This window comes from Orycteropus afer, unplaced genomic scaffold (genome assembly GCF_000298275.1).
Source record: "Orycteropus afer afer isolate SDZICR_OR568_19922 unplaced genomic scaffold, OryAfe1.0 scaffold00620, whole genome shotgun sequence".
NCBI lineage: Eukaryota > Metazoa > Chordata > Mammalia > Tubulidentata > Orycteropodidae > Orycteropus > Orycteropus afer.
Window position 1 is genome coordinate 280459 of NW_006922207.1, and position 21371 is coordinate 301829.

Consider the following 21371-nt stretch of genomic DNA (forward strand, 5'->3'; position numbering starts at 1 on the left):
GTGCATATGACTGTTCACTTTGCATGGAATAAGAAATAGCCACATGTGCGATTATATACAGATTCATGGGCTGTGGCTAATGGCTTAGATGGATGGTCTGGGACTTGGAAGGAGCATGATTGGAAGATTGGTGATAAGGATGTATGGGGAAGAGGTGTGTGGATAGATCTCTCTGAATGGGCCAAAGGAGTGAAGGTATCTGTGTCTCATGTGAATGCCCACCAAAAGGTGACCTCGGCAGAGGAGGACTTTAACAATCAGGTGGATAGGATGACACTTTCAGTGGAAACCAGCCATCCTTTTTCCCCAGCTACTCCTGTCATTGCTCAACGGGCTCATGAACAAAGTGGCCATGGTGGCAGGAATGGAGGTTATGCATGGGCTCAGCAACATGGACTCCCACTTACCAAGGCTGATTTTGATCCTGACATATAGCGACCCCTCCCTGGGTTTCCAAAGTGGTTTCTCTATGGAAGGAGCTCTGGTAGCATAGTGCCTAAGGCACTTGACTGCTAACCAGAAGACTGGTGTTTCAAACTCACCAGCCACTTCTCAGAAGAAAGGCTGGGCAATCTACTTCTGTAGTGATACTGTCTCGGGAACCCAAGGAGGGGTCGCTATGAGTCAGTTCCGACTCGATGGCACCTAACAACAACAACAACATCTCTACGGAAGTGGATTGCTCAATCTTTTTTCTGAGGAGTGTCTGGTGGGTTTGAACCTCCAGCCTTCTGGTTAGCAATACTCCTCTAAAAATAGTACCTAGAGCTGAAAAATCTTCCAGATGGGTTAAACCATTGGGACTATGATTTTTCCTTGTTCAGCTCCTGTGTTTTTAGTAGTGCAGCCTGAGGCGATGGGCCCTATTCTCCTTCATTGTACTATTAGGGCACATATAACCTGTAGCCTATTAGAACTCCCAACTCCTTTTCACATTAATTACTGTGACAACCTATCCTCAAATAGTGCAATTGACTTCTCTAGTTTTTCTCTTTCAAAAATTACCACTTTGATGAATGCAATAAGCATCTTTTGGAAACTGAGCTTTCTCTTTCACAGTCATTTGAATTTTTCTATGCCTTAGTTTTATTTCCAAAAGAAAAAGAAGAATCTTTGGTACTCTTCTGAAATAATTTCTGAATGATTCTTATGAAAAGCTGGGTAGGAGTAAACTTACGTTAGGACCAATATCTAAGGATCTACAAATGTATAAATAGTACATGTGCCAGCATTTCTGTGCCCAATCCAGCATTTCTTTATTTAGTCATCTTTGAGCACTCTTGGCATAACAATAATGATTAAAAATAAAATTTACCTCCCGAAGGAAAAATTAAACAGAAGCATTGTGATCATCCACTTTTGATGCTCTGAATAGCTTCTAATTCAGAGAAAGTCATCAATTAAAGAAATCATTGGCTTGAGAACAAAAGTGTCAAACACAGACTCAGTCTTATAATTTATTGAGGAACATTAACACAAACATGAAATACTGTGATTTGAAGCCCTATTGCTTTCGTGCTGTTGGCAGGTGTAATCACCTTTCTTTGACTCTCACATTTATATGTTTTGAAATTTTCTTAGATAATTGCATATGTTTAGCTCTTATTTTCTCAAGTTCCAACAATTATACTTTTTTTTTCCCACGCTTTAGAGGCAGATTCGGGTTTGCATTTTTTTTTTTTTTTTTTAAAAAAAAAAAAAGCCAAGCACAAGAGAGATGAAAACGTGCTCACAGAGTGACTTGTTTTGTGGCAGTTTCCAAATGCTGTCTGCTCCTGGAAGTGTAATTTCCAGAGCCTTTTAGGGGATGAAAAGGCTCGTAAGGGCTCAGTTACACTTTGCAATTATAGAAAATACTTAGGTGTATTTAGAACAGTCAACTGTACAAATGGACTCATTTTTTTTTAATGCCACCCCAGAATATCTATTAGTCAAGTCATTCAGATGCCACTCACAGGACAGGCAACTCACTACATCAGCACCGCACAAAAGAGGGCGAGTGAAACATTTATGGTGTTTTGGAGAATGCCAATTTAACAGCAACTGACACCCAGGTGTAAGTTTTATTTTATTTCCAAAGATGATTCCCAGCTCCAAGAAAAGAGTACCTTTTATAAGTGGAATTTTTTTCCCCTGCTCTAATAAAACAATAAAAAGTCATAAAGACTATTTGGATTAATCCTAAGAGTGAAATGATGATTTTAGTGCCTTGGTTCCTAGATTTTCCATTTTGAGTTTTTTGTGCCATTTTCATGGCAAGCACTCGGCTTGTCAAATAAAATGTCATAAATTTGTTCATCCTGATAGGTTTCCAGTTAAGGACTGTGAAACAGGACTGGGACAGGGCAGGCAAAATCATAAATAACTCAAAGCAAACCCAAAGCAATGTTTAAAACTAGGCTCATACAAAATTGCTGTTGATAATGCAAGAAATCCATAGTTTTGGTTTCCAAGTAAAATTAATTCACCTCCCTTGTGTACGTAAAATGAAGCTTTGAAAAAAAATGGCTACATCTACTAAATTTATGCTTGAATCTATGTATTTGTGGCCTGGTTATGGTTGCTTTGGGAACTATAATCTTATCCTGATATTTTAATGTTTAATTTGTTGCCCATAGTGGTTTCTTTCTTCCTTTCTTTCTGTTACTGCAGAATTTCTTGTGACATAGAAAAATGAGAATAATCCATGGGATAGCTGCTTCCTTGAAGAGTTGGCTTAGCAGAGTTTCCAGCAGACAAATGGGGAACATACCTAAGTTTTGGGGACAGTAATGAGGTGGGACAAAAGAAAAGCTTTAGGACACATAAGCATTTATTGGTTTCACTGAAAGGGACAAAAGTACATCGCATATCTGCTTTTCTATGGAATGTCTAAGGCCAAGGGTTCATGAACTTGTGTTAGCTTCTCTGCAATGTTCAGAGCAAAAGAGGAGGAGGAGGAGGAGGAAGAGGAGGAGGAGGTTTTAGAAACATTTTACATGTCTTTTATAATTTGGAACTTTCTTGCTTACTTATTAGGAAAAAAAAAGGAATTAGGGAAAATAGAAATGGGGAAAGGAACTACCTACCTTCCTTTTGTTCACTATTACAATCTACACTATCGTAGTTCCTTACAAAGGTACCCTTCACTCTGTAATGCTTAATTCCAATATTTTGACGTTGTCCGCCATATTCGCCATGTGCCATGGCACTGTGCACCATACCTGGCAAATATAGGTCTTCATTTTTTTCCCCAACATTTTATAATGAAAATTCCAAACATACAGAAATTTAAAAGAATTATACAGTTAATACTAGTATACCGCCAGCTAGATTCTATTAATAGTTCTTACTATTTTTGTTTTGGAGTCCTCAGGTGGTTCAAACAGCTAAACATTCTGCTTCTACCAGAAAAGTTGGAAGTTCAACTCCATATGCCTTGGAAGGCAGACCTGGTAATCTCCTTTCAAAAAATCAGTCATTGAAAACTCTATAGGACACAGTTCTACTTTCACTTACATAGAACCACCATGAGTGGGAATCAAGCTGATAGTGACAGGACTGGATTCTTGTTTTAGCATCTATCCATTCAGCTATCCTCTATCCATTAACCAGATCTTCTAATTTTTTATGAATTTCAAAGTAAGTTGCAAATGACATTTCCCCTTAAGCATTTCAGCACCCATATAATTAGAGTTGGATATTTGTTTATTCCTTCTGTTTTCTCTTTTGAACATATAATGAAATGCACCAATCCTAAATGCACTGTTTAATTAATTTTGGCAAATGTGTGCACCTATGGAACTCAAACCACTATGGAGATGCAGCAGATACAGGATATCACTCACCTTAGAGGAGGCCACAAGCTTCTTCCCAGTCAGTCACCACCCCACCTACCTCCAAGCAATCATTCTTCTGATATTTTTTTCACCACAAATTAGTTTTTCCTGTTCCAGAATGTCATATATGGATTCTTACAGAATGTAATCTTTTATGTCTTTCTTCTTTCACTCAGCATGTTTTTGAGATTGTACTAATGTGTGTAACAGTAGTTCTCAATAAATACTGATTAGTGACTTTTATCATAATGTTGATTAGTGGTTTCTGTTAACTGTTGCTAGTTGCTGTGGAGCTGATGCTGACTTATGGTCACCCCATGCATGCAGAGTAGAACTACTGCATGGGAGTTTCAAGGCTGTGACTTTTCTAAAGCAGATTGCCAGGCCTGTCTTCTGAGGTGCCTCTGGATGGGTTCAAACTGCCAACCTCTCAGCTTATAGTGAAGTGCTTAACCCTTTGTACCAACCAGAGACTCATTTCCTTACCGAAGTGTATTTAAATACAGTTTAAGTTCACCTGAATGCCTTTTGTTAAGCCTTTCTGGGGGTCAGGACTACTGTTGATGACTCAGTAAAGATGGCACAAGAAAAATGAAGTATTATGTTTTTAAAAGTAAAGGAACTTTACGATTTGAGCACGAGACAGGTCAGACAGTCTCTGACAGATCACAAACATCTTCTATCTCTCCAGTGCAGGTGTGTGAAAGCTAAATGAGGCATTTTTCACACAAAAGGTATTTTGGAATGTCCACTTATACTTGGAGGTCAAGGGGACCTCTCCATCTTTGAGTTCTTTTACCAGCAGTTCCCCTTTCTCAGGGAGGTGACTGAGAACTAGCTGCAAGGAAGTAGAGGATAGAGCTTCCACTCTCTGATGGCTTTTTGGGGGAGTACCAATTCATTGGAAGAGCCCCAACCGCAATTTTTTGCAAGAATCCCCTGTAGCCCACAGCTGTCTTCTGGAAGAGTAGGTTCCCAAGCTTAGAAAGGGTGAGGGACACTGTGCTATTTGGCACAAGAATTTTAAATTAGTGATTTATTTGACATTCCTGCTAGCACCAACCAGCTAGTTTCAACTCCTAAGAAATCCATGTTCTGTTGCTTATTAATCAAAGTGGCTAATCACACTAGTAGTAGCGCTCAATGATTCAGTCAGGTGACTAGACCTAAACTCTTCAAAGAATGGCCTGGCTCCATCCTTCTTCTTAAGGGGCACATAAAGGACAGGCCACAGGGGAGAGAATTAAAACAAGTTTGGATGTGGGGAGTTCGGAAGACAATAGTCCATGAATTACGCTTTTTGCTTTTTAACCATTACTTAGCAGTCCAAGTCAGAGAGATTTGAGGTGTTGGATGGAGGCGATGGATTGGAAAGGAGATGGGGAGACTGACTTGTTTGGAAACGTTGGTGGGAAAAGTCTAGAAGGAATTACAATGGACAACCAGATGCCTAGCAATCAGAAAAATTAGGGGGAAGGGAAAGTTAAGGCACATTAAGAGAAAGACTCAGCCTAAGGCAAGCCATCTTAGCTGCCAAAGTGACTGCAAACTTGTTCTACTTTTAGATGTACAGATTCTGCTTGCAAACTATAGATTCTCTCATCCATGATGATCACAATGGGATAGATTACCATTAAAGCCGCGTCTTTTAGGAGCATTTCTTGGGGTGTTAAAATACCAACATCCCTAAACGTCCTTGATGGGGTTGAACAGATTTAAAGAGGTACGTTGCCTTATTTATTTATTTATTCCTCACCATGTTGAAATCTGAAACTGAAAATATTTTCCCTATTGAGCCTTCCACCAAAAGCAGAAGAGAGATTAATCCCTACAAATATCCACCCTTTTTATGCTCTCACAATTCAGCAAGTTGGAATTATTTTCTCTTGACCCGTTGCAGCCAATCGTGCCCCAAAACCCGGGAGGGCTTGAGCCCCTGGTGAATTATGCTTTTCCATAGGACTACCCAAAACAAGGGGCAAAATGGAAACCTGTCTTTCCCTAAAGCGGTCCCCTCAGACCCAGCAGCAAGCCCTCTGGGAAAAGAGCTGGACAAAGTTCGGTCAGCCCGCGGGTTTCCTTTGACCTTAGTTATGACTGGGAGTGTCGCTGTTAATTGTGAAGAATTACCTCAAGGTAGAAAATAGCATCGGTTTTCCCTGCCACCCCAAAGAAGCCAATTCTGCTGCTGGACGGTGGCGACGAGACTACCTAAGTGAGTGTCTCGCCATCGAGAGATGCTCGGAGGCCGCCTACAGGTGAAATCCCGGCACTGCGACCCGGGCTGGCACTAGGAGGGTGTGTGCACAAGCCCACCGGCACTTCTGCCTCCCCAAGCCTAAGAAGGGCCTCTGCGGGCCGCCGCTCTCTTTTCCTGGTTTCCCCGCGGCTCTGCTCTTGCGCAGTTTGGAAAGGAAGCTGGGAGCGCTCCGAGGCTCCGCAGACTTGGTTTGAGAGGGGGTGGGACGGGCTGAGACTTCCCCTCGAATCTGCGGCAAGCTTGGCTCCGGGAAAGTTATGCAAAGTTCCCAGCAGCGCCGGCCCAGGTCGCCTCCGCCGGGCAAGCAGACGGCGGCGAGCGCGCCAGCCTCGCTGCCGCCTCTGCCGCCAACAGCGCTCTCTGGGAGGCCCGTTCGCTCGCGGGAAGCGGGCCCGGCTCCCAGCGGGCAGGCCCTCCTCCTGGGGCAAAAGCCGCAGCTGACGCAGGCGAGTCGGAAGGCGGAAGCAGCCCAGCTCCGACCGTTCGGGGAGGACCGCGACGCCTACACCTGAGGCCCGACGGGCGGGCAGAGGGGCCTGGCTCGGGACGCCCGAAGGGTGTCTACCTGGCCCCGTGCAGCCCTAAGTCACCAGCCCCTTCCAAGTTTCTCCCCGCGCGCCCTCCTTCCCGGCTGCGACCCCTCAGTGGTGCCGGACCCAGAACTCCCGAGAGCAGGGGTCTGTGCGGGGACCCAAGACGTCCACACAGCCCAGAACGTCCCTGATCGCCTTCCAAGTTCCTCCCCGGGATCCCCCAACCAGGGCCCCTCCTCTCCAACACCCCGGGAGGGAAGGGGCGTTTCCTGGACGGGTCCGCCTCTCATGAATATTAATAAGCGCGCATGCGCCCTACCCGCCGCGCTGGGTAGAGGTAGCCAGCCCGGGCCGCGGCTCCCAGACGGGCTCTCCGGGTCCTTCTCTGAGAGCCGGGCGGGCGCGCGTCATTGTGTTACCTGCGGCCGGCCCGCGAGCTGGGCTCGTTTTTTTTTTTTTCCTTCTTCTTACCCTCCCCCTTTTCCATGCAGCTAATCTGAAAGGGAATAAAAGGCTGCGCATAATCATAATAATAAAAGAAGGGGAGCGCGAAAGAGGGAAAGAAAGCCGGGAGGTGGAAGAGGAGGGGGAGCGCCTCAAAGAAGCGATCAGAATAATAAAAGGAGGCCGGGCTCTGCCTTCTGGAACTGGCCGCTCTTGAAAGGGCTTTTGAAAAGTGGTGTTGTTTTCCAGTCGTGCATGCTCCAATCGGAGGAGTATATTAGAGCCGGAACGCGGCGGCCGCAGGGGCAGCGGCGACGGCAGCACCGGCGGGAACACCAGCGCGAGCAGCAGCGGCGGCGTCCCGAGTGTCCGCGGCGCGCGGCGCAGCGATGCGGTCCCCACGGACGCGAACCCGGCCCGGGCGCCCCCTGAGCCTCCTACTCGCCCTGCTCTGCGCTCTACGAGCCAAGGTAGGAGCCCGCCGGGCCTCCTTCTCCCTTTCCTCCCGGCGCCCTAGACTCCTGAGGTTGAGCGCGGCGGTCGGCTCGCGGCCCTCGGGCGGCTGGCTCCGGGGTCAGGCCCTTGCGCCCCAGCGGCCACACCTGGGCTGAGCGCATCCGCTGTCTTTTTGGGCGCCCAGGGTAGTTTTTCCAGGCTGGGCCAGGACTGCGTCCGTATTGCTCCTGCTCCCCGCAGTCGGTCATCTGATTTCTCCCGCACTTGTGCATATTATGCCTGAAATCACGTTAAACCCTTGAACTCCGTTTGGCAAAATTAATTTCACTTGGCGCCGAGGGCTCGTCGGGGCGGGCAGGGAGGGAGTCACCATCCCACCTCGAAGAACACTTTTTCCCTCGCTGACCTGCCTCCCTCCCTCGCCGGCAGGTGTGCGGGGCCTCGGGCCAGTTCGAGTTGGAAATCCTGTCCATGCAGAACGTGAATGGGGAGCTGCAGAACGGGAACTGCTGCGGCGGGGCCCGGAGCCCGGGGGACCGCAAGTGCGCCCGCGACGAGTGTGACACGTACTTCAAAGTGTGCCTCAAGGAATACCAGTCCCGCGTTACTGCCGGGGGGCCCTGCAGCTTCGGCTCTGGGTCCACGCCTGTTATCGGCGGCAACACCTTCAACCTAAAGGCCAGTCGCGGCAACGACCGCAATCGCATCGTGCTGCCTTTCAGTTTCGCCTGGCCGGTGAGTGACCGACGCTGGGGAGGGAGGCCTGGGCAAGGCTTGCCCCAAGCCTGACCGAGTTCTACTTTCCTCGGGAAAGAGCATTTAAAGGGCCTCGGCTGGAAACTCGGTGCTAACTGGCGATGCCTTTAGGAGTTGGGGAGTTAGTGAGCCAAGACTTTACAGTTAGACTTCGGTTGGACCGGACAGGGCAGGCCCCATCTTCGTGGCTCTTTGCTGGGCGCGCAAAAGTGAGAACCCTGGAAGGGGTTGCGCAGCAAATTGCCGGGTAAGGCCGGTTTAAACTTGCAACTTGAAGGCCCCAGAGTAACTCCCGAGCCATGAGGTCATTAGAGGTGGTCTCTTTGCTTAATCAATTAAACCTGGTGCGCTGTGGATGAGACTGCAAGCAATTCTGGCCTTCGAACGCCGTCCAAATTGGCATCCTCCCCTTTTCCGTGAACTGCTGGGAGAGCGGGTGTGTCCTTCCTGGAGGGGGTGGGGGGAGCTCTTTTCCCGCTTCTCCCTGGGAGTTTTTGATGCATGCGGGGGCGCGCTCCGGACTGGGCCCACGAGCCCTGGCGGCTGCCACTGAGAGATCGCGGGGCCCTTGCGGGGGCTGACGGTTGGGGCGCCCCTGCCCCCTGCTGGCCCCTTCCTGCCCCCGCTCGGTGCAGCCCTTTTGGCCTCGCTTCCAGTGGTTCCTGGGCTCTGGAACAGCTGTGTTTGCAAACTTCCCGGGAAGGGCGGGGGTGCGCCCTTGTCGCGCGGGCGCATGGCCCCCACAGGCCTTCAGGGGCGTGCCAAGGGTAAGGAAGGGGCGGCCCACTGGAGATACTGCCTTCGGGTTCAAGTGCACAGACCTTCATCCCCCTCCTCCACTCCCAGAGCTGCTCGAGGCCTGGGCCCAGCTGGACTACCCTTCAGCAAAGAAAGCCCTTGCAACATCCCAAAATGGGTGGAAGGAAGATGGGTGCGATTACAGAAAGGGAGGAAAGGGAAATGTTAGGGGTGTCCTCTGCCCAGCTCCCGCTGTCCAGGAGATGTGACTCATTGCCAGAACTGGGGCTCAGCCCAGCATGGCCGGGGAGGGTGGGGGTTGGGGTAACTGGGGCTGCAGAGGACTGCTCTCGCCACGTGCTCTTATGGGGTGGGTGCACTCTGCTGCCTCCTACCCGTGGGCTCAGTCTGTGATACTCAGATCCTGGAGGGAGGGAAGTGTCCGGCTAGCTCTGCTGAAGCTTGGAGTGGTTCCAAAGGCCCACATTTACAGGAGTTGGCATTGTAGTGTCCTCTGCTGTGTGTGAGATAAGACACTTATCAAAAAATAGTCCATTAAATGGGAAAGGGGCTTATAAAAGCCTGTGGTGTGTGGAATTGTCTGAGATTGAAGGACTGCTTCAGTTAGGGGATTTAACTTTTCAAAGAATGTTTATCTTGTTTGTTAATCCCCAATTAGGGAGAATTTCTAAGCTAAAGAAGTTGGACACTTTTAAATCTGGCTGGGCCCACGTGGAGTGGGAATACTGACCACCCTTGAATGTGTGTTTGGAGCTCATGGAGAAAAGAGGCCTGCAGGTGGTTCCACCATCCGGAGGATCAGTCCGGAGCCCCTCACTTTTCACAAGACCATAAAAGGAATCTTATTGGTGATGTGGAAAAGCAGCAGGCCTGGCTGAAGTTCATTTTGGAAAGAAGGGTCAGAGGATGGTTTGCATGAAAACTGGGAGCCTGGCTTCCTAGACTGGCTCGAGGAAAGTGACCTAGAAGGTGTGTCTGTCCCCTTTTGACACTTAGTAGAGAGGCTTCACGGGGAAAGAATGGAAGAGCGTGCAAGGGCCGGGGAAGCATTTGATTTGCTTGTGTTCTTCTGTGGTTTCAGGCCCCACGGGTCACCGACCATGAAATAGGCTGTCGGCTTTTCTAGAATGGGAGACTGCTGGGGAGACACCGGGTGTGTGGTTTTTTTTGAAGTTGGGCCAGATGTGTGTGTATCACTCATAAACAAGTCTCTACCCCCGCCTCCTCTAAAAAGCCCTCCTTCTAAACATAAACCTCACTTCCCAAGTGAAAGTTAGGAGATTAGGTGTATTGTTTTAGTTTATTTTCCTGAATGTGGTTGGAAAAACACCATATGTGTGTGTGTAGTATGTAACTCTCCAGAATGATTCCAGGGTATGTGTCAACTTAAGTGAAAGCACCCAGGTAGCTGAACAAGGATTAAAGTAGATAGGATAGCTTGCTTCTGTTCGGCAATTAAATACTTATAATTAGTATGTCTTGTAATAACTTGTTTCCTTGATTAGATAATAAAAACTGAACTTGGTGCAGAATTCAAGAGGTGAAAAGAGAAGTATATATTGTTAAAAAGAAATCTCAGAACCAAATTGTACTCTCAGCCACGTAAGGTCCTAACCCATGGGCAGCCATAGTTAGCAGTTTTCACCGGTCCTCCCAGACTCATGTCAGTTGGTAGGGCTGTAGTGTGGGGCAGGTCACTTTAGAAGGTTGTGTGCTTTCTGTCTTTGTTCAGAATTATGACCCCAGTCAAACAACAGCTCCATGTTCTGGAGTGGAAGGGGAAGAAACTATTTGGGCACGTATGAAACACAATCCGTATTGTCTGAATGTGGGAAGCGCTATAGAGGTGGGCCCAGCTTCTGTATCTTACCTGATGACACCAACGTAGTGTCCACTGCCCCAGACCTAGTCTTGTGGTAGTTTTTTATCTGTTGTTTCTACTTCTATCAGAGCTGTTTTTAGGGGCTTTGTCTTGAAGCAACTGGCCTGATTTATGATCTTCAAATTGGGGGATTGAACTGATAAGAACATGGCTGTGAGAGGTAATTGGGCTCAATGGGAAATGATATGGAAACAACCATTTACAAGTCACTGAGATGGTGAAGTTGGCACCTCCCAAAATTGGAACTAAATCCCAGTTGTGCCTGCTTATTAAAAATACATTAGCAAAATTACTACTACCCAACCCTGAAAGCTTTTAGGAACCCTGGTTAGCTGTGCTGAAATTGCTGGCCCTAGAGTGAAAACAATTAAGAAATTTTGGGGAAAACAATTTGGGGTGTCTGATCTCTTCACATCCTATTTAAATACCATTTCTCTTGTGAAAACACTTGCTGAGATTAACTTAATTTTTTTTAGGGAAATCCAATGAAATGTGACTCTTACACACGAGAGGTTATTTCGGCTTGAACCCCTTCACACTTAAACCCTGAATGACTCAACTGCCAGAGATTGGAGTAAATCAATGCCATATTTGCCACAGAATGACTAAGTAATTAGATAAATCTTTGCCTTAATGTTATCTGCTGTCTTTCCCAGTCTCTGTGCCTTGCTAGATGTGGTGTGGACACATGGAAGGCAGAGGGATGGGATTCTCACTTGAGCTGGCTCTTTTCTGCCACCAGCATGTAAGACCCATGTCATCAGCATGTGTGCAAATACATAGCACATGTGTGTGTACATGCTCAGAGCAAGGGACTTTTCTGTGGGTGGAGAAAACTCCCTTTCCTCTAAGAAACCTGTCTGAAACTAAAGCAATGGAATGACATGTCTGCATTGCAAAATGGGGCTTGGAGGAAAGTGGAGCTGTGCTTGCTTTGCAAGGGCTGTACTGTCTGCAGAATGGCTGCTCCCCAAATGGAATCCCTACTCAAGGTAGTCAGTTTGCAATATTTTTTTCTCCTGTAGTTATAACCTTCTGTGTTTTTTTTCCTCGTTGTCGTGTTTCTTAGCAACTTATTCAAACCTCCAGTACTTGGGTGAGTTTGAAGCCTACCAGCTGCACACCCATAATTCTATAGGAACTTAAAACATTTGTAGAAAATGGGGGAAGTTTTTGGTAGGGAGGCTACTGGGGGAGTTGAGCAGGTAAAGAGAGGCAGCAGTTAGTGATGGCAACTTAACTATGCGTGGAACCTCCCAGAAAACTCTCACTCTGAATGCTACCTACAATGCTTTAAGCCAGTAGTGCGTTGGAGACCTTTTGTAAAGAAAGCATATGGAAATTTAGCGTGGAGAAAAAGTTATTCACAAAAACACGGAGCCAAGGCAACAAGAAGTCTTCGTGTTCCTGATCTGAAAGCAGGAATGCAAACGGGGGCCTTAGCTGAATTCATAGGCAACACTGGCCATTGTGGAACTTGGTTCCAGTGTCAGGCTTTCGAGATTAGTTACTAGGTAATGCATAATCTCTGGATGTGCATACAATTAGCATGGTAATCCGTACAGGCAAATACTCTTGATTGTTCCCCCTTGGTAAACTTCTGGATGCATGTGTTATTCCCCGACCCCCCAAGATTAGGTCTTGAGTTTGGAGCTGTTGAGGGAGGTGATGCTTGGTTTGCTTTTATAAAGTTAGAGTGAGAACCAAACTCTGTAACCGTTTCTCCATTTTAGGAAGGTGTGTGAAAGGAAAGTGAGGATCTTTATATTGTCTAGAATGGCAGTGGAGGGTGGGCAGGGCCCTGGGTTCAGAAATGACTGACCTTTATCTTGGTACATAGAACCAAGTGACTGCGATGTGGCTTCCTTGCTGGTTTCTGATCACTTTGTGGACCACAGCAGCCTTTTGACCCTTGTGTTTGTAGTGTTGATGACATTCATCACTGGGATAGTAGTGTGTGTACAGGGAAGAAATTCTGCACATTGGCTCCCAGTGATTCAAAGTGGTACACAAATAGTCAAACACTCAGAGTCCTCTACCAGCTCAGCCCAGTTTTTGTGCACTTTTGTGGTTAATAAGTAGAAAGGCTTCTTGTTCAGGCTTGCTCTATGTGAACTGGACCGTTGTGCTTGGCTGGCTTCTCGGTATTCTATCTATTAACCTCGCCACCCTTTTGTAACTGGTGCATTTAATTATCAGTGGGATGCTTTTCAAACAGGTAAGGGTAATGATGGGAATGGGGTGGGGGCATTTCATTGAGAGTCTCAACTCTGGATCTGAGGTCTGGGGCCGCTCGGTGAGTCTTTGAGGTGGGCTTTCATGAGAAACTCACTCTTTGTAACCAGATCGGACTCTATTGATATGTTAAGCCCTGTAGACTGAATTGCTTTCTACGACTAATGTTGCCTTAGCTTGGACGCTTTCGAGTAGTTGTCCCGTCTTATACTTTACTTACCTTGTCAAAGCCCTGTGATACGTGCATTTTGTGTGTGTGAGTGTGTATGTATGTGCCCACACATGAAATCTCTGGAGACTTTTCAGTTTAATAAATTCTGTGATTGCACTCTGTTATGCTCTGGCCACCCAGATGCAGGCAGGATAATAGTGTGGCCGAATTGACTGAACTGAGGATTATAGAGAATAATGGGGCCTCTCCAAAAATAATGCTAATGTGGGGCAAGCGACAGGAAGCAGCAGTTGAGTCAGCAGTGCACAGGCCTGGACAAACCCGAGTGCCAACTGCCTTCACAATGGTCACGTTGGCACGCCAGGCATTCCCAGGATGTGCGTTAACACTGGTGGGCCTGCCCTGTTGCCGCACAACCTGGGTTTTTGGACACCGCACGCGTGCCGTTTGGATGGTGGTTTGTTTTTGTCCGTCAGCTTGGCAGGAGGGGAGGCAGTCGCTTCTTGGGGCTTGGTTTGGCTGCCACTGTTACCAGGAAAAGGAAGCTCCCAGCTGCCAACACAATTACCTTTGTTTCTTACATTCCCCCCTTCTTAATGTGGCAATTAAGTGCTTACCACTCTGCCTGGTGCCAGGGAAACCACTGTCAAGTGGAACGAGGCACAGAACACAATCCTGGCACAGCTGAATGCGGGCAGGGCAGGGCGGGGGGTGGAGGGGGGCAGCCTTGGCAGGGTAGTGGCTTGCCAGGATACTCCTTTAGGCAAAATTCCATGGAAATCCTCCCCAAAGGTAACTGAAAGAAGCTGACCACTACTCTTTCTTACCACAAAAGAATGGGAACCAGCCCTTGAGTTGACAGATTCCCTTGTGCCTGGAGCTGGAGCTAAGAAGGGGCAGAAATATGATTCCCTTGACAAACCTAAACTGAAAATATGTTAACTACCCATTCTTCTTAGGAGTCTCTGGGTGGTGCACACAGTTAACTTTTTGGCTACTAACCAAAAGGTTGGTGGTTTGAATCCACCCAAGAGGCACTTCAGAAGAAAGGCCTGGTGAATGATTTCCCAAAAAACATCCATTGAAAACCCTATGGAACACAGTTCTTTGACACATGTGGGGTCACCATGAGTTGGAATTAACTGGACAGATAATTCCCCCCCCCCCCATTTTTACATCTCCATCCTGCTTTTCCTCTAGGTTATTCTGGAAAATTTTAAGGAAAATGAAAGACACATGACCTCATAGACTCTTTATATGGATTCCCCGCCCCCCAACCCCATAGCTTGAAACTAAGAAAAACTCAGGTATTTGGTAATTTGGTTTGTTTTGTTTTGGAGGGCAGTGAGCTTACTAAGTTCCAACACCCTATGCAGTCACTTTGCCTGGTACCCCTTTCCAGCCTCCCTCTGAGACTCAGCCTCTGCTGAGGGTTTTTCAACGGCTAATTGGGTGTGACAAGATCATAGAGGATTACTGATTTGTGGCCTGGTACCCTGCTTTGATGGCGCAAGGTGTGCGTGATCTGTGATTTCAGTGTCTGAATGTATATCCAGGGATGTGCAAAGGTCAAGTGTGGGCCTGGGAAAATTAAAGTTCCCTAGCAACTAATAATCATTGCTGAATTATCTTGATTGTCGATCTATAGTATAGAGATGGAGTGGGAGGGTAGGAGTGCCTCCTAATAGGAGCCTTGCAGGGAATCCTTTTCTCTAAAGACTCAGCAGGAATAATCCTCCTGCTGCAGGAGGCGTGTCCCAAAGTCAAATTCATCCTCTGAAGCTTGAGAGTGAGTGAGTCCAGGCTATTGTGGGACTTTTGGCTGATGCTGCAGCCCCCTGTCTCCACCTCTGAGAATCCAGGCGTGTAGAGCTGTGTGTGCTTTGCTTCTCTCCCTGAAGGTGGGGTGGTGTTGGTCAGCACCTTCGAAGGTCTGCCCAATTCTGGGGAGGATGAGCCTGGTAGACAACTTGGCTTTCCAAGTTCTTGTGCAAGACCTACAGATGCCTTCCTCCTTGAGTGTTAACCAGAGTTAATACTGGCATGCCAGCTCAGCCCTGCCTTCCCTTACAGGGGGGTTCTGGGATTATGTGTTTAGTGCTTGTGCAAGTCTGTCAAAACTCGTGGTATCAATGCATTTAATCAGAGGATTAATTACAGCAATATTGTTGAAGTGCGGGACATGGGTCTCCACATTACCAGCAAATGAAGGGCTTAATTATACCAAATCACCCCCACATCTGGCCCCTTTGACTTGGCCGTCACCACAAATCAGGCAAGAAATATTATTTCTTGCTGCTCTTTGGGAAGAACCCTGTAATTTGTAGGAAGTCCTACAGGAAATGTAAAGAGGCTGTAAATAAGGTGTAACTTTCGCTAATAAAATATTAACGAGGACAGCAATGAACTTAGTCTGATGGCCACTACCTAGAGAGGGCTGAGTATGTGCCCTGGCTTGCCCGGTTGTGCTTGCTTTTCTGAGCATTTTCCCACAGTTATCAGTGAACGAAATGGAATCCTCGTCTGCTTTGAGTATGAAACATATTTCGGCTGAATTCCAAGGCACAGTCTATCACAAAATATTTTTATATTCCAAGACGACCTGCAGTGAGGGCGGTGAACTTGCTTTTGAGTTATGAATGAAATTCCCTTTTTTGTTCTCTTTTGGTGGTAGCATGCTTCTGGCGGCGTGGTGTTTAACCAGTAGACACTACTGTTTCCAAGATACTGGTAGCCTATGGTGGCAAAACAAGGATTCGTGGTCTTTTTCTCCTCAGTGCCAAGATAGCAGAATGTGTTTAGCCTTAGAAATCTTACGGGCCAGTTTTACTGTGCCCTACAGAATTGCTATAAGCTGGAACCAACTCCATGGCATTGGGTTTGGTTTTGTTGGTTGTTCTGTGAGACTGACCTCATTTTTAATTGCAGATGAAGATTTGAGTAAAAGTGAGAATTTGCTAATGACTTGGGTTTTGGGGAGAGGTGGAATTCTGCAGTAAGGATGGAAGGTTAAAGAGGCCTTTGGTATAATGGCTGGCATCTTGCCAGTATCTAGGGGATTTGTTTAGTTAGTGGCTTCTGATTATTCCTGGAATGTTAGATCTTATGGACAGATCAGTTCATCAATAAATATAATCCTGAGGTGTGCAGTTATTTCTCCTTTTGTACTTTCTTCCCCAGAGTCTACCCTTCACTTCCCCTCCCACCCAAGTTTGGTTGCCTTCTTTGTCTTACAGAGTCTGTTTGCACCTACCCCCTCCAGCTTCCTAGAGTTACCTGATACTTGTGGGAGCAGTGATGGTCTCACACAGACAGGGCTTTCAAAGGGGTTCTGAAAAGGAAAAGGGGGCCTCCCTGGGGAAAGCCCTAATGAAGCCCAAAGTATAGTCTTAGCAACTCAGTTCTTCTCATTGGATGGGGACACCCCCTTCCCCCACCTGGTACAAATACCTGGTTAGCTTAGACTAAATTCTTTGTGTTTTTCATATGTGCCAGGGTTGGGGTCTGGAAAGTTCTGAAACACTCTATGCTAAGTGTCCACATAGATGATGGAGGTGGCATTTCCTGATAAAAGACTGAGGTGCCCTGAGTGGTGACAGCATTGGGCCTCCAGGTGAAAGGAGTCATTTGGCAACCTGGGAAGGGTACTTAAGAGGGGAGGGGAGTTGGTCTGGATTTAAACAGACAAGAGTCTCAACTCGGTGGCAAATAATGATTTTCACTTTGATTTTATGCTTTTATTTGGCAGAGGGGTGTGCGGGAAAGCCAAGAAAGTATGACATTTGAGAGGGGGGCTTTATTTTGAGTGACTGAATGGTGGTTTATCTGTTTTGCAGAGGTCCTACACTTTGCTTGTGGAGGCATGGGACTCCAGCAATGACACTGTTCGTAAGTATTACCTCAGTGGGCTTTTCTCTGAATGTGTGGAGCTGCATGGCTTGGTTGACAGCACTTTTCAGAGCTGGAACCATCCCTTGCTGCTGGCCCCCCAAGTGGTCTCTGTTCTAGAACTAGCCTAGAATTTTAGCTTGGAATATTAAGTGGCCAGCACAGATGCCCAGCTAACTCAGTCCCTGAATATAGGCCTGAGATTATCTTTAGGATAGAGATCTTAATGGTTTTACAACTTTAAAGCCTTGTAGACTGCTAAAGGATCAAAGTGTAGTGACTTTTTAAAAGTCCATTTAAACTTTAAGTGAGCGTGTAATCTCCCATCAGAAAGATAAAGCCCTTAAAGGTGGTGCTGGGCTCTAAAGACGACCTTGAATTTCACTTAGTGGGCAGGTGAGCTCCAAGCCCTTCCAGGTTTCCCACACTGCACCCGACAAGCCTTCCATTGAAGCCGAATTCCAAAGCTTCACAGCCATTACCTGCCTTGTTCCTCTCTGAAAGATAGCTCTGTTTGCAGCACAGGTTGCTTTTCAGAACTGCTAGGGGTGGCTTTTGGTGGGGCTGCACAGAGGATGTGCATTGAAATAGCAGTAGTCTGGCTTATCAGGTAGTCTTGCTGTTTAATTGGAACTTAAAAGATATATTTTCCCTCACTAGCCAAAACTCTGAGTTCCCTTTTTGCCAGTTGGGCCTATGTGGGTGTCATTGGAAAACTTGATCTAAGGTGAAATGTCATGGTTTGTGTGTGTGTGGAAGAGTGTGAGGGTGGACCGATTTCAGGCTGTGGCTGGCTATTTGGGCTATTGCTGCTCTAGAGCCACTGAATCATTACTGAACCCTAGTGGGTCAGAGTCTCCCAGGCCTTGGGTCATTGCTCTTGCTTTGGTATCTTGGACCCAGCTCTGTGGCCATCATCTTTTCCTGAGGGGAATCTGTGACAGTTGAGAGCCTGAACTTCCCTACCCTGCACACGTCCCTGTCCCACTGTGGCATGTGGAGGGAAGTTACTAGAGGGACATACCAGCCTTGGTTGCAACTGATGCCAGTCAAGGTTAGAGACACCTGTTTGTTCTCCCCTCCCTCTCTCCCTCCACTACACAAACGTTGGGGATTGTGTGAGCGTTATGTCACTGTGACCTAGTACAGCAATAACCGAACATTAGGAAGATAGGGTGTGGGGTAGAAATCAGCTCTTCAAATCATTCTGCTGGTGCAGGTGTGGTTTCTCCTTCCCCTCCCTTTTGAATATTAAAACAATCCATCTGAACACACGTGAGGTTGACCCTGGCTGTGGGTAAGAGCCTGGGGGTCGGAGTGGGTGGGGTGGGGGACACACTTGGCGCAGTGCTGGGGCCTGTCACTCTGTAAAGGCTCTGATGAGGCTCTCGTAACCCACAGGTCAGGTAGCAGGTAGCTTTGCCCCCTGGGAAGCTGAGATTGCCTTGAAGGCAGGACTGGGAGCCTGGGGCCCATGCAGAGTTGTTCACCAAAGCAAAACCATTGCTATGGAGTCGGTTCTAGCACATAGTGACCCCATAGGTCACTATGAGACATGCCCCACGGAGCTTTCAAGGCTACGGTCTTTACAGAAGCAAGCCACCACATCTTGTGGAGCAGCTGGTGAATTTATGCTACCAACCTTGCAGTTAGCAGCTGAGCATTTAGCCACATTTCAGGGCTCTTCAGCTGCCTGTGGTTGTCTACATTTGAGGGCTTTGGAGTCCTGATGGTGCAGTGGTTAAGCACTCAGCTGCTAACCAGAGGGTCATTGGTGTAAACCTATGAGCCGTTCTGTGGAAGAAAGATGTTGGCAGTCTGCTTCCATAAAGATTCACAGCTTTGGAAACCCTATAAGGCAGTTTTACTCTGTTCTCTAGGGTTGCTGTGAGTTGGGATTCAACTTCATGGCAGTGGGTTTGGTTTTTTGGGGGCAGGCATTGGGGCATCTTACCTCTTGCTGGGGGGTAACCAAATAACTGGAAGGGGACAAAGAAAACTGTGAAAGGTAGGAATAAAATGCTTCCAGACCTTTGCTTAAATAGAGGTGATGCAAAGGCATGTAATGCCCATTGTGGGTAATTACAACCACTTTGTGAACCCAGATGAAGAGGCATGTGGATTTCTGGGAGTGGTTTATCCATTTGCCTCTTTCTTCTGAGGTACCTCAAGTTCACACCCAAACCAGACTCAGGCTATTTCCTTTCCAAAAGCAGTCCCCTTCCAAGGATCCCTTCTGGTTGACTGACACCAACATTAGAACACCCAGTGCTTTAAGTCAGAAATCTGGAAGGTACTGTGTGTACTCCCTGTCTGTTTGCATCCATATCTAATCATCTCCCAGTTCTGAACATCTTTTCTCCAACTCTCCATTCAAATCTGCTTGTTCTACTGTCTTCCCTGACACCACTCAAGTCACCATTCACTTTTGTCTGGATTCTTAGAGTAGCCGCCTAACTGGTCTGCCTATATCTACCCTGGTCCACCTTCAGTGCTTGTCCATTCTCTGCCAGTGTGGTCTTTTCAATGCATAACATCAAATTGTCAGCTTTCCTGTGTAAAAGTGACCACATGATGACTTTCTGTTGCTTTTGGGACAAATTTTGTGTGGCCAACAAGGCTCCCCACAGCTCAGCCTTAGCTCTCCGCCAGCTTTATCTCACAGCCCACATTGTTGTCCTTGACATCTGCATTCTAGGTAAATCTCAGCAGTCATCTTTCAGTCTTCATACGCATTGTGTTCTCTGCTGTCTCAAGACTTTTACGTGTGCTGTTTGCTCTGCATGGCATGTCTTAGTCCTTACTCCTTTACCTTCTGTCCATTCCAATGTACTGTTCTCCAAGAGGGCAGAGGATGAGGATGCATAGGAACCCAACTGAAGTTGACTGCCCTTTGAGGTCCAAAGCAAGCTTCGAACATCCTGCTTTCAGGTGTAAATTAGAGGTGGTAGAGCCCTCAGTTTTGGGACAGAGAATTCCCTCTAACATTGGAATGACCTGTCACTTGCAGAGCCTAGCCCAGATGCTGTTTATGTATTACAAAATATTTTCTAAGGCTGGCCCTCCTGTTGCCAATCTTCCAAAGTTTATTGCATTTCCAGGTCTCTGTATAACCAGAAACCAAACTCAATGCCTCGAGTTGATTAGACTCACAGCAACCCCTCCTTGGATTTCCGAGGTGGTATCTCTATGGAAGTAGATTGCTCAGTCTTCCTTTCAAGGAGTGGCTGGTGGGTTTGAACTGCCAGACTTCTGGTTAGCAGTCAAATGGCTTAGGCACTATGCTACCAGAGCTCCTGATCTCTGTATATAAGGTTGAAATTTTTCTTTATCACCTAGAGCAAATTATTTCACTTTACTGTGATGATTAATATGTAATCACAGGCACACTTAATGCCAGGTTTTCCTCGTAGCTTAGCTTTCTTGGCTTTTGTCTAAGTTTGTTGGTTACTGTGTGGTCTCGCTTGGCTCAGGATCACCTCAATTTCCTTCTCCTTGGGCTACAAGGCTGTTTCAGATGCTTGAAGACTGCTGCTCTTGCAATTGAAGGTTGCAGGAAGGCAGGGTAGGACACTTTTCTAGTCGCAAGACTGGACTACAAAGTAAACTACTCAAATATATATGCATATGTATATATGTGTGTATGTAAATACGTTTATGTCCCAAGCTGACTGTTGTGTGCCATGGAATTAATTGCGAATCATAGTGACTCATCCTGTAGGATAGGGTAGAACTGCCTCATAGGGTTTACTGGGCTTTCATCTTTACGGGAGCAGATTGCCAGGTCTTTTTATCTTGCAGAGCAGTTGGTAGGTTCAAACCTTTCAGTTAGCAGCTAGGCACTTAGCCATTACGCTAAGCCTTCCTTCCCAAGCTGATTTAAAAAACCAAAAACCAAACCCACTGTCATTGAGTCGATTCCGACTCATAGGGGGACCCCCATTGGGTTTCTAAGGTGCTAAATTTTTATGAAGCAGATTGCCCCAGAGCAGCTGGTGGGTTTGAACCTCCAACCTTCTGGTTAAAAGTCAAATGCCTTAGGCACTATGACACCAGAGCTTCTTTCCCAAGGTGATAGGAACTATGTTTTAGGCAGCTTCTAGAAACAGGCAGCAAACTTTCTGTCGCCCAGACACCTGAAAGAACATCACAGACACTGAACTCCCTG

General features: G+C 46.9%; 1 protein-coding gene across 1 annotated transcript in view; it reads left to right on the forward strand.

Moving 5' to 3' along the window:
* The first annotated feature begins 7444 nt into the window (after positions 1-7444).
* JAG1 (jagged canonical Notch ligand 1) overlaps positions 7445-21371 on the forward strand; it is a 38508-nt gene continuing 24581 nt past the window's right edge. The window contains exons 1-3 of the mRNA XM_007956422.2: positions 7445-7525; positions 7941-8246; positions 17152-17203. Coding sequence (XP_007954613.1) covers positions 7445-7525; positions 7941-8246; positions 17152-17203 — 439 coding nt within the window. The remainder of the gene's footprint in view (positions 7526-7940; positions 8247-17151; positions 17204-21371) is intronic.